General features: G+C 32.2%; 2 protein-coding genes across 3 annotated transcripts; both read left to right on the top strand.

Moving 5' to 3' along the window:
* Positions 1-463: 463 nt before the first annotated feature.
* Positions 464-2,772, top strand: LOC116030201 (protein OSB2, chloroplastic-like). Of its 2 annotated transcripts, none has more exons than XM_031272373.1 (2): positions 464-1,786; positions 2,477-2,772. In XM_031272373.1, the coding sequence occupies exon 1, from the start codon at positions 545-547 to the stop codon at positions 1,781-1,783; it is 1,239 nt and encodes a 412-aa protein (XP_031128233.1). In that variant the 5' UTR covers positions 464-544; the 3' UTR covers positions 1,784-1,786; positions 2,477-2,772. The 2 variants fall into 2 exon arrangements, with proteins under 2 accessions (XP_031128233.1, XP_031128232.1); XM_031272372.1 differs by having other exon boundaries at positions 2,386-2,772.
* Positions 2,773-4,115: 1,343 nt separating this feature from the next.
* LOC116030202 (putative F-box protein At5g62660) lies at positions 4,116-13,294 on the top strand. The gene is made up of 2 exons (XM_031272374.1): positions 4,116-4,211; positions 12,127-13,294. The coding sequence occupies exon 2, from the start codon at positions 12,269-12,271 to the stop codon at positions 13,238-13,240; it is 972 nt and encodes a 323-aa protein (XP_031128234.1). The 5' UTR covers positions 4,116-4,211; positions 12,127-12,268; the 3' UTR covers positions 13,241-13,294.
* Positions 13,295-15,961: the final 2,667 nt, after the last annotated feature.

Raw genomic sequence — 15,961 nt, 5'->3', positions numbered from 1 at the left:
TCACAAATCCAGAACTCTATGTTTACAAACTCAGAACTCTATATTCACAATTTCATAACTCTATATTCACAATTTCATAACTCTATGTTCAATAGTATAACACAATTTTTGAATCTATATAACAAAATTGTGAATATAGAGTTCAAAAATTGTAAGTATTGAGCAATATAATTTTGTATAATGAGATCTAAAATTGTGAATATAGAGTTCTAAAATTATAAACATAAAATTCTAAAATTGTGAACATAGACTTGAATCTACATTGCAAGGTGGACCCAAGTAAATAACATAATTTGTCAGATCATGATCTATAGTATAATTTGTGTATGGAACGTGTTCCACGATGTAACAATTTGACAAAATCGCTGTAGATTTTGGGCCTAGTGTCCAACTCTAAAGCATTGAAAGAAACTTTGGGCCTTTGGCCCATAGTATTAACCCCATGGCTCCGTGCTCGCAGCCATGGCAGAGTAGCAGAGTTTTTCTGAAACTACAAAGCCCTAGATTTTCGCCTTGCCCTTTTTCCGAACTCAACGCTGGAACGATGAATTCGCTAATAAAGCTACTCTCTACCCAAATCTCACAACACTGTTCTCGCTCATCCTCACAGCCAAGAAAATGCATTTTCTCGATACAATCCCTAGCAGTCCTCCAACAAGCTTCATTTAGTTCCTCCAGGATTGCGAGAACTGGAACCACAAAACCCAAAGAATCCTCACCTCCCACTGCATCATACGTGCTTAGTCCCGTAAAACTTACAAGAGAATCAGGTCCCGCTTCTTCTTGGCGCAGGCCCAGTGAGATTCCGTTCCAAGGTAAGGCCGCAAATTCTGTAAAAGTGATTGGATTTGTGCAACGCCCAGTTCAGTTCCAGACTTTACCTGATGGAAATTGTGTGGCCGCCACTGTTATTGTGCAAGATAACCGTGAAATTACTGATTCCGCTTCTTATGTGCCTTCCTTCTTGATTCCTGTTGTGTTTGAGGGTGATTTGGCTCAAGTTGTGGGCTTCCATGTGAAGGAAAGTGATTGTGTCCATGTGTCTGGGCAATTGAGTGGGGATAACTTGCCTTTTCAAATAGATGGATATGGTGGGAATTTCCATATTGTGGCTCAAGATGTCTACTTTGTAGAGGGTGTGAAAGGGAAGGCTGCTAGCAAGAAAAATGGGGCAAAAATTGATTCTGAGGATTTGGAAAACCTAGCTGATGCCTCTGAGTCTGAGGTGAAGAAGATGAAAAATGGGGAATCTATAGTTTCAGATGATAGCTTGGTTGGTGTGGACAATGGTGATCAGAATGGGTTGAATAGCTCAAATACAAGTATGAATCCAAGTGCTACTGGAAATGAGGATTGGTGGGATTTGATCAGGAATCCAAATGATTGGTGGGATTGTCGGGAACGAAAGTCCGAGGGAAAATTGAAAGCTAAGCACCCAGATTTTAAGCACAAGAACAAAGGTGTTGCACTATGGCTGAACAATGCTCCAAACTCTGTGCTAAAAGGACTTGAAGGAGTGGAGTTTAGATCAAAACAACAGGTTAAAGGAGCGGAGTTTAGATCAAAACAACAGGTTAAGAGCGAGAAGGAGGAGCATTGGAAAAGTTTGGTGGAGAATCCTGATAAATGGTGGGATAACAGGCTGAACAAGAGAAATGAAAAATATCCCGACTTTAAAAACAAAGAGTCAGGCGAAGCATTGTGGTTAAATGGTGCGCCCGATTGGGCAATTCCCAAGTTGCCTCCTTTGCGAGATGGGAAAGTTGCTTCTGCTGCCACCTGACAGGTAAGATCAACAAGCTGGGCTGAAGCCCTGCTAGACATGCCTAAGAATTTTGGTTCATTTCTCAAAATTAGGATTAGTTTGTGATATGTGCATGCTCTATTTCAATGCAATCCCCTTTTGGCACACTTGACATAGGCCGGTGGAGAATTTGAATGTAGTATATAAAGCACCATGTCATGAGTTTACATACATATGCTGGGCTTTACTCTTGACCATTCTGTTTTCCCATTGGTTTTGTATTTATCGAAATTGGCCTATGTCTGTGAAATTTGACTTTTATATATTTCTCTGAAATGATTCTCCTAGAATGCAATGAGAAGCCATCATCTATCTATCTATCTATCTATCTAATACAAATGCATATTGTTCTTACCTCCATATAAACCAGAAAGGCAGGAACTTAATTGAATTTCACACTAGCAAACTCTCAAGGTCAAATTTGTTCAACATAGGTGAAAACATGTAGATATTTCTTGTCTCCTTGTTATTGTGACCTGTCCAAGAAAATATCCTCCAAAGGGATTGGTTGCTCCTAGAAACATTTCAAAATCAACTGAGTCTCAATTAATGTAATATCTTTTTATTTTTGTTTCTGGCAGTTTTTAGACTTTAGCTAATGAGCTTACCAGATTTGTATTTGGAGCAAGAAAGCAGTAATTCATTGTAATTCTTTTTCCTTTGAATTAAAAGCCATGACTTTTTCAAGCAAAGCCTCCGGGTCCGGGCTCTCATCTCAATGGAACAAAATCAGTAACCAATTCAGTTCATCAGCTACAAAATGATCAATGATATGCTGCTAATTAGCTAGGTAGCTTTCACCTTGCCTTCCACTTATTTGAGTATGTAACTTGCAAATTTCCACTGCTGCATTATTTTGTAATTTTTGTTGTTCCTTGGGGTTGTTTTTTGAACAAAGTTAGGTTGTTACAAATATTGAAGTTTTGTTTCCAGTCTTCAGCAGCGAATTTTATGGAGCTTAACATAAACAGGATGATAAGAGAGACTACATCTCATTCCAGCAGTAGTTACTAGTTAGGGAGGCTTTTAAATTCCAGGGAAATGTAGGTGTTGATGCATCTTTCTTTATTCACTTAATTTTCTTCCACAAGTCCCTTCAAGAACTCAAAACTGATTACAATTTATTTAACTCCAAAAAACACCAAGTTACTTCAAATGAAATTCAAAAGGATAAGTTTGATTGGTTTATAACCATTTGTCAAAAGTTACAACCTTTCAAAAATTGGGAAAATGGTCAATTAAGCTCTTGGACTTTTGATGATAGAGCAATTAGGTACCCCAACATTTAAAAGGTGAAATTAAACTCTCCAATACATTATTTTAGGAAACCTAAAAAATGATTTCGGATTTCCAAACACACCCTAAACCTCTTTCCATTTTTTGTTGAGGCATGCTTGAGTGTCATCACTTCTATTCTAAAGTCTTATCTGAGTTCAATCTGAGTTCCCATTTTAAGTGGTTATTTTGTTGTACAAATATATGAAGTATACCAATTTGAGTTGAAAAATAGAATTGGGAAAGCTTAAAAGAGTATATGAAAAATGGGTTTGTCACTAGGTTTTTATTGACAACCATGAAATCAACTTTAGAATTTCATCATCCATACTAGGGCCATTTCTTTTTAAAATAAATTATGAATTGGTATTATTCACACACAAATATATAACATTTGCATTATTAGTGGACATATAGGATTTGATTGATACAATATAGCCAATTTGACTTTTTAAAATATTTTAAAAGTATTAATAATTACTTAAAATATTCTATTAAAAAATCCTTCTAAATTTTTTTTCCTTCAATAAAATCCTCAATAATTGATAAAATATAAAATATAATTGAAAAAATCCAGCTCATCGACTGCCAACCGATTCTCAGGGCATTTTGGGCAGCTCGTAAGGCTTTCCTCAATAGTTGGTATTAAATAATACTCTTATAATCTAATAAGTAATAACTTAATAAAATAATAAGTAATAACTAAATTAAACTAATAATTGATAAATAATAACTAATAATTTAATAAGTAATAATAACTTAATAATAACTATTAACTTATTAAGTATTAACTATTTAACTATTAAATCATAAAACTTAAAATATTAGGGTCGGATATTGTGGCCCTTTTTTTTAAATTTTTTTTTCAAAATATTGGGCACTAAAATTGGTGATAGGATTAGGGTTTAGGATTTTGGAGTTATGATGACACTATATATTCACTTACTGCATCCCTGTGCCTAACCCTAAACTATAGTCTATACATACAGAAGAGACGTTGGTTGGGACGATGAGTCCTTCATCAAAGATGAGTTTGTGTATCAGCTTTACCTTTTGTTCCACAAGAGATACTCCTCCAAATTCTGAGCAAACTTCCTGCCAAATCTCTGGTGCGATTCAAGTGTGTTTCTAAATTCTTTTCTTCTCTGGCTGATGATCATTCCTTTGCCTATCTGCATCGCAACTTCTCCTTAACCCTTCCCAGTAGGATGAGCATTCTCATCTTTTACCCACCCGGCATCAATACCACCGAGTTTTACACAATAAATTACTCTGAAGAAAACCAAGCAAAGCTCCAAGCCAATCGTCTCCGCTATCTCGACGATCTCTCTCAAAATGATTATTTACGCTCCGCTGTGAACGGCCTGCTTTGTTTATGCAGGTTCTTAGAATGCGGAGACGACATTGAAATTCACAACCTTAGTACCCGACGCCATATCTCTCTCCCAACAACCTGTCCTGATCTGCGGTGCGATTTTCGGAGCAGGATGGACACGTGTGGGCTCTTGGGTTTTGATTCAATTTCCAAAAGATACAAGGTGTTGAAGCCAGTGAAGTTCACCCAGTTCACCGATCACTGCCGCCGTCGCATTGGGTTTTTACACTGGGCCTGGATAAATCATGGAGGGAGATCCATTCCTCTCCCTCTCCATCCTTCCATCCTTACCATTATTTTGAAGCTCATTTCTTTTTCTGTACAAGCGTTCATATTGACGGCGTTATCTATTCACTTAATTCGTTGAGCAGGAGGTTTGACATAGTAACATTTGACGTTAGGACTGAGAATTTCAAAGCAATGCCTCCTCCTCCTGCCCAAAATGCTGTGTCACCTAGATTGATAGAGATGGATGGTCGATTAGCTGTTCTTTACCCCGATTTGGAGCGCCAGGGTTTTTCAATATGGACTTTGGAGGAATCTATGGTATGGAAGAAACAATATTGTATTCACTTTCCCACCGCATTGTTGGAGGAGGAGATTGCGAGACAACAATTCTATAATGAAAATTTGTTCTTTGCTTCAAATTGTGTTGCGGGGGAGATTGCTGTATTAGTGAGTTGGATGAGATCTTTTTCTATTTTATTTTATAACTTGAGAAGTGGGAGTTGGAGAAAATTTGATATAAACAACATATCTACTAGCACTATAGGTAAGCCAGTGGCTGGCATGCAGTTCATCTTAGACAATGTCTTCTAATTTTCTTCACTAATATTTTATTTTATTATTAAACAGGATTTATTTATTGATGAATGCAAGGTATATATCCATCCCATTAACATTTTTGTTTTACCTGCTTGCTCCCCTCTCTAACCCTCTCCACCGTCAAGGATGGAATGGCTCTGCTGTTCATTTAACCCTTTTTATAAAAATATATATATTATATGGCTTTTGTATTATGCTTTGTTGATTTTATTTTTTGTATCTTTAGAAAGTGCACTTCCCAAACATGTATGCTGATATAGTAGAACAACCTATGTACCCCAATCCCAAACAAATACATGAAAGACATACCTTCAAAACTCTTCCAACAAGAGTTAGTTTTTGTCATTTTTTCTCCTAAAAAGGAAGACCACAATGCAATGAATATCATGTCATTCACTTCACATATATTCCACCCCCAATTCAGATACATAGGTATTAAACAAATAAAGCTAGAATTACATACCTACCCTCTTGCATATTTGCAGTCATTGAGATTTCTTTCATGCTCAAATTAAACCAGCCTTCTGAATGGCTGAGTAAACAAACAACTCACTCAGAATGAAACACATTATTTTATTTCAACTAATCCAGAACCAGATCAGAGGTCCAAACATGTTCTGCATAACTTTTCGTGGTGAGGAGTCTCACAATCAACAATTTCCTCTTTGTGGTTCCATTCATCAGATTTGGGTGAGATACCATCAACTTTTACACCTGAAGCCAAGACATACCAATTTCATGCTCTTTGGAGAATAGGGTGAAAGCACTATTAGGGTGTGTTTGGAAACTCGAAAAATAACTTCTGAAAAATGTTTTTCGGGTTTTCAGTGTTTGGCAAGATGGGGGAAAATGAGGTCAATGCAAAATGATGTCTTAGTCAAAGGAAAATAGGTATGTCTTGGGGGAAAATAACTTCCTTTTTTTATGGGAAGTCATTTTCTAATGAGTAATTCCAGAAATAGTCCTTTGACTATTGACTTTTACCAATTTTTATCCTCGATTTTTAATTTTACCAAAGTTGATCCTTTAACTATTAATTTTGTACAAATTTTAGTCCTTCGTGTGATAAGTGGATTCGGTGCTCTAAAATATCACAATTAAAATTTTTATAATGGAAAAATGGGAGTGTTTGGGGAAAAGTTCTCCCTAACGGGATGTTTGGTTGTAACTTGTAAGGAAAGTTTTAGGTGAGAAAAGAATTGTAATTTCATGTCAGAGAAAAATAGTGTGAGAATTTAAAATTTTAGTGTTTGGTTTGCAGAGGAATAGAATTACTAGAAATCTCAATTCCAGTGTTTGATCGGTATCCATGTGAATTGAAATGGGATAAGTAGTATAAAGATAGATAAAAATACTCTTACTTATTATAACATACTAATGAAACATTACATTTAGATTAGAAATTAAAAGAGAACAGTAATTTTATGTAAAAAATATTTTTTTTTCTTCCCAAAAATCGTGGAATTGAAAATACTAGGGAGAAACATGAAATTCTGATCTGATTCCATGAAAGAATTTGCTTGCCTTTGGAATTAAGTGAGAGTGGAATTCTAATTCTCGCTAATCAAATGAGCTATAAAAGAAGATTTGGTTAGAAAGATGGAATTAGGGGGAAAAGAATTGTAATTCCATGTAAAAAAAATAGAGTAGAAATTTAAATTACATTGTTCGGTAGGTAAGAATAGAATGATTGGGAATTGAAAATGAAGAAGTGAATAAAGAGTAAAATGCTCATATATAATATCTACTATATATATCTACTATACTAATAAGAGCCAAAGAGAGTTATGCCTAAAATAGGTAGAAAAAATGGCGGTCAAATTATTTAATCAAATGGATGGTTTAGATTGTTTAGATTTATATTTTTCCTTGAGATTTCCTAATTTATCTTTAATTATATGATTATCCGTTAAGTTTTCCGTTAAATATTCTCTTTTACGTTAATATTCCGTTAACTTTTAACTTACTCATTAATTTCTATAAGAAAGGTCTTAGGTTCGAACCTCATCCCAATCAAATTTGGCATAATTAAGTTCCTCACTCTATTTTACTCTTATTAAATTAAATAAATTAGTAGCTACAACAAAAAATGATACATGTACATTTCTTTAATTTAGAATTATGTGTCTACAATGCCTTTATTTAAAAAAGAAATATTCATTATCAATAAATTAAATAAGAAAAATAATTTCATTAGTTATATTGTCTTTATTTTCTCTAATGCAAAGATTTTGTACATTCAAATTCATCAATTGTTATTCATTACATTGTCCATTATGTTCTTTTACACTATCTTGTAATTAAATATCAAAGTTATAATACAAAATATGTTATATATATTTATTTACCAAATATTTTTTTAATACCATGAAAAAAATAAAAAAAGAATAGTTTGAAACCAATCATATTAACTACTTGGGGGATTTGTTGACAATGAAAGTACTCAAATAACCCATTACCCAGCAAATTGAAGCGAGAAACTACCTTTTAATATCTTTGGAATACATCATATTTAAAAATTTCAAATTTTTACTAATTTATTTAATCTTTTTCCTTAAACTAGGGATTTCTTTATCCACAATAACTCATTCAATAATAATGGTTGAACAAAATGAACCCCGAACAGAACACCTAAAGGAAAGTCCATAGCTCTTATATCATTATCTCATTGCATGACGTTGTCATCTATGCTACCAACAATAACCCAATTGCAAATAGCACACAACCAACAAAAAGGAAGAGAACAAATAGTAAGGATGAAGACAATGACAATGTTATTCAAAAGAGAATTAAGAATACTTAGAAAAATTCAAACCAAAAGTAGTATTTATTTAGACTATCATTTTTAGACCAAATATTTAGACTATCAATTTTACAAAGTTGCAAACATTTATTGTAGTGACAATTATAATGAATTTCCTATATTATCTTGGATTCATATACTTTGAGTTACATATGTAAATATATTTTTAAAAAATTATCTTTGCATCACACGGATAATTTACTAGTAACAATAATATTTATAACATTTAGTTCATGCATGGGAGTATGGGACAGATATCATACAAGTAGACTATAAAGGAGCGTTTGGTTCAGGTTATATAAGATAACCAAGATTATATAATTTTTTCTATGTTTGGTTCATGCTATATAATTTTTCCAGGAAATATAACATAACATCCAAATGAGACTTTTAGCTATTTGAAGGGAATGTGAAATATCCTCCCCATCCTTAGATATTCTCACATTCCTTTGTTTTTTTTTTAAATTAATTTTTCTATTTTAATCTATAATTTTTCTCCCATTCAAAATATAGAATGTTTCTCATTTAGTTAATTGATTGTTTTTAAATAATTTACGTTTATATTTTATTATTGTCTTATTTATTTATTTTAGGGTTTAGGGTTTAGGGGAATGTGAAATACCCTCCCTTCCTTAGGTATTCTCACATTCCTTTGTTTTTTTTTTTTTTAAATTAATTTTTCTATTTTAATCCATAATTTTTCTCCCATTCAAAATATATATAGAATGTTTCTCAAGCTCAAACACTTTAGTTAATTGTTTTTAAATGATTTACGTTAGTATTCAAAAAAAAAATGATTTACGTCTATATTTTATTATTGCCTTATTTATTTATTTTAATTTTAAAATTTATTAAAATACATAAAAATAGGTTAAGGATATTAAAGAAAAAGACTTCTAAAAAATAAATAAAAAAACTCTTCAACTAAACATGTTTATATTATATATCTCAATCTAACATTCCCAATAATCTAACATTCCAACAATCTAACATTTCCTAAGGTAATCTATCTTTCGGTGAACCAAGCCCCTAAAGGTGAAGTAAAATTTTGTTCTTTGAACATTTAAGTGGTGAAATTGAAATTTCTACATCGCGCTTACCTCTTTAAAGTTTCACTCTAATAAAAAAAATTAAATAAAAGGAATCGCTTGTAACTTATCTATTTAACTAGTATTTTGTACGCGCGATGCGCGAAAATTTATGCTTAATATTAAAACATTAATAAATAAAAATAATTAAAATTTATAATTCGAATTATATAAAACAAATAATAAATGTATTTTATGCACACATATATGATTTACCATTAATAGAAATTTAATTAAAATATAATCAACCATTAAATTAATTATATAATTATTTTAAGAAAATGATAATTAAAGAATAGGAAAAAGATATGATAGATATATGTATATGGTAATAATGATGGAGTTAAAAGTAACGGTGTTATAACGGTGTAAGGGTAGTTTTGTATAAAAAAGAAGGTAGTAGGGACAATTTTGTCTAATAACATTAAAGTGTACAACCTTTAAAGTAAAATGTATATATTTATTAGCATATAAAAAGAGAGATATAAATCAAGGATATAACCTTGATTGAGACTTAATATATTTTTAGATTAGACTAGTATTTTCGCCCGTGCGTTGCACGGAATGGATTTGCTATAATATTTTAAGAATATTTGGATCGATATACAATTATATAAATTATAATATCAAATATTATATAGCGCAATTGATGAAATTTGTTGGATCGGTTATGTTTTCTGATATTTTCCTTACTTGAATTAAAGCAAATAATTGTCCAATTACCCGTGCGATGCACATATAAATTTTTTATTATATATTTAGATAATAAAAATAAAGATAAAATTATAAAAAAATTATATTGAACATGTACATTTATTTGATTATAAGATTAGTGCAAAAGTATTACTCAATTAATTGATAATATATGACTTGTTTGTCTACAATTATCTTTAAAAGATCAATATGTAATATGACTTATGTAATTATATTATTACTAAAATAAATATGGGAAAAATTAGAAATAATTTAATTATAATTATAATTATTATAAAAATAAATTCAACGACCAATGTTTAGTTTAATTATCATAATAATTATTAGAAAATTATTAATAGTCAATTACACTAATATATGTGAAATTATACTTTTATAACTTAAGTATATTCATGTTCACTGTATCGCATTTAATTTTTTCTTCATCATCTATAGTTGAATGAATTAATTGTAATTATTATAAATAATCTAACAACACATGTTTAATTAGTTTTTTTTTTTTAAGTTTAAATAATTTAAAGTTTTCAAAAGGGAAGTGTAATTAACTTTCTTAAAAGTTTTTTAAAAATAATTTTTTAGTCAATTAGTAATGNTTCTTAAAAGTTTTTTAAAAATAATTTTTTAGTCAATTAGTAATGTCCTTTTCCTTTCCAATTTGCCTAATTTCCATTTCTTTTTTCGTCAGAATATTTTTATATTTTCAATCAATTAGTAAAATCAATTTTCTTTTTCATTTTATCTTTACTACTGTTTGGGCGGAAATTTCACAAAGGATTATTTTATATTTATTAATAGTAGTATAGATATAGAAGTATAGATAAGTATTTGAATTATTATTATTGATGTAAATAATAATTAATAAATTATTTTTTTCTTATAAAATTACGCCAAATTTGTTTTCATTATTCTCAAAATTATAATGGTTTAATTATTGTCATAATTTGGTAAATAAAATTTTGTTACCAATTAAAATTTATTAATTTTTTTACCATTTAATTAATAATATTAGTTTGTGCAGTATAGAACACATTCAGTATAGAACAAATTCAGTATAGAACAAAATTTTAAGAAGAATTTACCAATTAGCTGATTGCTATCCACTCATCTGGGAGCCTTTAACGATCCAAAATCTTTAAATTTGAACATGTGTTTGTAAATGGATGCAAGTTCCCTAAGGAAGATCATGAAATTTAAAAAACCAAGCAAAAAGCTGAAAAAACTCAAAAAAAAAAAAGGCAGCATACTAACAACATAAAAAATGCATAACAATAAATACAAAATAAAGCAATATGACCAAACATGACCATGATTTTATTCCTATTAAATAAAACAATACAAAATTGAGCAATATTAAATAAAACAATATCTTGACCGCAACAACAGAATTTGCAGATTTGAAGGTGGAGAGGTCTGGAATAATTGCACTGCGTTTTGCGTTTCTCTTTTAAAGTTTACAATATAGGATTAGGGATTTATATAAGGTTGTATCTTATTACAATAGAATTGTAGTATGATAGGAATTGTAATGTAGAATTGTGATACAATAGGAATTGTAATGTAGAATTGTAGTATACGAATTGTATTAGAATTGTACTATAGGAATTGTAGAATAGTAGACTTCATTTTGTTGTATTAAATTTCGTGTTTTAATAGCAGATTTATTTTATACGAATTTTATTGGAATTGTATTATAGGAATTGTATTGTTATAATATTATTCTATTATTTATACGAATTGTATTGTTTTAATATTATTCTATTGTTTTAATATTATTCTATTATTTTAATTGTTTTAATGTACAATATTTTGGGTGGGAAGGAATATTTCATTTTGGAGGATTTTATTTTTATATATATAATAATAAAGATAAAGATTAGATTAGATTTAGATTATATTTAGATTAGATTAGAATTAGTCCTTTTTCAAAGTTTGGAGCGGTGTGACCCTACAATTGATAATTTGATAGGATTAGGATTCCCGATAAATTAATGATAATTTGATAGGATTAGGATTCCCGATAAATGATAAGTTGATAACAAATTAACAATATATTCTTATACATCCCTGGAGGCAGGAAACATTGGCAGACAGTCATTAAACTACATACAGGAGAGACGTTGGGGCGATGAGTTGTTCATCAAAGATGAGTTTGAGTGCATCAGCTTTACCTTTTGTTCCACAAGAGATCCTCCTCCAAATTCTGACCAAACTCCCTGCCAAATCTCTGGTGCTGTGTTTCTAAATTCTTTTCTTCTCTGCTTGATGGTCATCCCTTTGCCGATCTGCACCGCAACTTCTCCTTAACCCTCCCCAGTAGGATAAGCATTCTCATCTTTTTCCCACCCAGGCATGATGATGGCGTCAATACCAGCGACTATTACACAATGAATTACTCTGAAGAAAACCAAGGAGAACTCCAAGCCAATCGTCTCCGGTATCTCGACGGCGACCACGACGATCGCTCTCAAAAGGTTTATTTACGCTCCGCCGTGAATGGCCTGCTTTGTTTCTGCAGGTACTCAGGATACGGAGACGACATTGAAATTCATAACCTTAGTACCCGACGGAATATCTCTCTCCCAACAACCTATCCTGATTTGCGGCGCGATTCTCGGAGCAGGATGAACGCGTGTGGGCTCTTGGGTTTTGATTCAATTTCCAGAAGATACAAGGTATTGAAGTCTGTACAGCTCACCGATCAGGACGACCGGCATATTTGGGTAAAGCATTGGATTTTTACACTGGGCGTGGATAAATCATGGAGGGAGATCCATTTCTCTCCCTCCTTCCATCCTTACAATTGTTTCAAAACCCATTTCTATTTCCGTACAAGCGTTCATATCGACGGCGTTATCTATTCACTTAATTCGTTGAATAGCGACAGGTTTGACGACTATAGTTTTGACATAGTTGCATTTGACGTTAGGATTGAGAATTTCAAAGCAATACCTCATCCTCCTAACCAAAATGCTGTGTCACCTGGATTGATAGAGGTGGATGGTCGATTAGCTATTCTTCAACCCCGTCACCCCGGGAATCCCAGTTTGGCGCGCCTAGGTATTTCAATATGGACTTTGGAGGAATCTATGGTATGGACGAAACAATACTATATTCGCTTTCCCACCCCATTATTGGAGAGGATTTCGAGACCACTCTTCTATAATGAAAATGTGTTCTTCGCTTCAAATTGTGTTGCGGGGGAGATTGCTGTATTAGTGGCTTGGATGAGAGCTATGTCTATTTTATTTTATAACTTGAGAACACAGAGTTGGAGAAAATTTGATATATACGACATATGTAGCCCTATATGTAAGCCAGAGGCTGGCATGCAGTTCATTTTGGACAATGTCTTCTAATTTTCTTCACTAATATTTTATTTTATTATTAAACAGGATTTATTTATTGATGAATGCAAGGTATCCATCCCATTATTTCTTACTTGGCAAATATGCATTTTGTTACTTAAGTTAGAGCAACTACAATTGTATTTTTTGGAGGAATTTTTTAAGAATGAGAATTTTAGGGGTGGGTGTTTTTGCTGATGGGGTGAGGTTTTTACGATGTTGGTCAAAAACAACAAGGAATTTTGCCAGAATGCGCGGTCGGCTCCTGCACCATACTCTCCAAAGTGATTTTCTTATTGTTTTCCATAGGGGTGCCTATACGCCCATGTTCCAACTTGTGTAGCTACCTGCTGTTCATCATTTAACCTCGTTTATAGTTGTTTGTACTCAATTTTGACCCCTAGACAAACCCTAGTTGATTTCTTTTATTTCATTTCATATTTTAGGTTAGATTATCCTTTAGATTTAGTGTATAAGGAAAGATTTTGGGGACCACTAGGAAAAAAACTGAGTAGAAATTTCTAGGACCACTTGCAGGTTTGGTTTTCATTCTTCTTATTGAGTGTGATTTTCCCATTCTTTGAGGTTAGGATTTACCTTGTATTATACCATGATTGATGCATTTTCTTGGGTAAATATTGAATGTTTCAGTCTGTGCAGTCTTCCTGGAGCTCTTGCATTGTGTATCAGGTGGTCTGATATAGCCTCCTATTTGCCAGGAAGAACAGACAATGATATAAAGAACTTCTTAAACTCGAATTTACGGAACCAGGAAAGTGTTCCTAACCATCAAAACTATTGATTGCTTGATGAAATTACCACAGCTGTGTTAAAGATTTTATATTTGGTTATTAGTGTAGTTCTGAATTATGATTAAATTGAGCTGAATTCAAGTTGTATGTGGTTGGCTTTCGTAGTGCTTTTTGGTAGAGGGATTATTCCCTTGCCAGGTCTCAAAACTATATACTTTAGTATTATAAGACTTGCCTTTGATATTGGAGAAATTAATTTATTAGCAGCTGAACACTATCTAGGTTGCTAAAATTGATTTCATTAGTAGGCAAAATCACATTTCCGTGTTTTCTTTTTCTTTGGTGGGGTTCTTTCTAGTCTTAATATGTAATTTATGTTCCATGTTCACTTTAGCACATCTGAATCATCTTATTGTGCGTGGCTCATCTGAATGATCTTACTGTGGCTCTGTTAGTAGTGTGAATGACTTGAACATTTTGGGTTATGGTGACCTGCTTTTAGTTGGCAAGTGTTCTTTCTTCTTGATTATTCTACATGCTGTTCCGGTAGCAGTTCCAAACTCAAGATTAATTTACGAAGAACAAAAAAAGAAGAAAAGAACAAATTGATGTGATATTGCGAGCATGATAGTTGAAGTGAAGTTGTAGTTCTTGATTAGTATATTAATAGAAAATTTTATACTATTTAAATGTAAATTTTTATTATATTTTATCTTAATTTTTTGGAGAAATTGAAAAAAAAAAATCGAGTTTTACATTTCGAATTCGAATATTCGAGTTGAATTGGAATTTGGATATATTTGAATAATGTGGTCAAATCGAATACGAATTAAATAAAATTTGAGATTCAAATATGTTACGAATATGAATACAAAAAGGTCTCAATATAGTCGAATTCGAATCGAATAGCAAGATATTTCATTCGTTTGTGCGCCATTATTATTTTAAAATCTTACATCTTTCTCCCCGAGATTTTAACTGCACAAATAATCAATCTAAACAGTTAAATGGGATTGCGCAAGGATTGACTTTACACTCACCTTAAATAGTTGTGCAAAGAACTTCTCTATAAAATTGATTAGATAATACATTTCTTATTCATTAAATTCTTAAAATGGACAGAAATCTTGTCTAAAAAATCAACTTGTAAAAAAAATATATTTTTTAATTAAAGCAAGATATTTTTTTTAATAAAACTTTTAAATTTGTTTTACAATCAATAATGTTCGATTTAAGTAATGAGAAGATTAAAAAAAAAAAGTAATGAGAAGATAAAGACATATTAAGATAATTTCAATATATCTTTCTCTACTGCGTGTAGGGTTTTTTCCTCCTAGGGTTTATTTCTCCGTTCGTGTATTTTTCCGGTACGTTTGCCGGTTCTTTTCTCTGCTGTTTTACGTTAACCTTTTTGCTACTGTGTTCATGTCTTCGGGCTCAACGTCGGATACATGCACACTGTCCGCTGGGCAGATATTGTGCTTGAGGAGGAGGAAGACGTCTTCGCACCAGCTGGGGGAGTAGTGGGAGTTGGTGCAGGTAGTGCAGAGGCGACGTGGATTTTGGTAAGCTGTTTTTTGACAGATCGCTTAGTGAAGTTGGAGTACATGCAGAATGGCATCTGTTTGGCGGCCTGTGAAGGGGGTGCAAATTTCTAACATAAAATCGAATTTTTTCTATCCATTTTCTTTCATAAAACGGACATGCAACGTGTTTTGGATGAGGGCCCTTAGTCGTTTGAGAATAGTACGCTAGTCTGTAAGCAGGTTGGTGAGGGTGTTTTACCTAGCGATGTAACCCTTGACTCTGTTGATATGTGATATGTGGGTGCAACTCCATGATCTTCTGTTGGGATATACAACAGATGTGATTATTGAGCAGGTTGAAAATTTTGTTGGGAAGTTTGTGAGGGGGATGACAGGCAAACTTTTCATCCTCATCAAGCTTATATTTGTTGTTATGCTACGGACCCAACTATTCA

The sequence above is a fragment of the Ipomoea triloba genome, chromosome 9 (assembly GCF_003576645.1).
Source record: "Ipomoea triloba cultivar NCNSP0323 chromosome 9, ASM357664v1".
Lineage (NCBI taxonomy): Eukaryota > Viridiplantae > Streptophyta > Magnoliopsida > Solanales > Convolvulaceae > Ipomoea > Ipomoea triloba.
Note: the sequence above shows the minus strand (reverse complement) of the source record. Positions and strands in the feature narration are given on the sequence as shown.

Excerpts from the sequence above, each read along its gene's own strand:
- LOC116030201 (XM_031272373.1), top strand. The coding sequence starts at position 545 with ATGAATTCGCTAATAAAGCTACTCTCTACCCAAATCTCACAACACTGT.
- LOC116030202 (XM_031272374.1), top strand. The coding sequence starts at position 12,269 with ATGAATTACTCTGAAGAAAACCAAGGAGAACTCCAAGCCAATCGTCTC.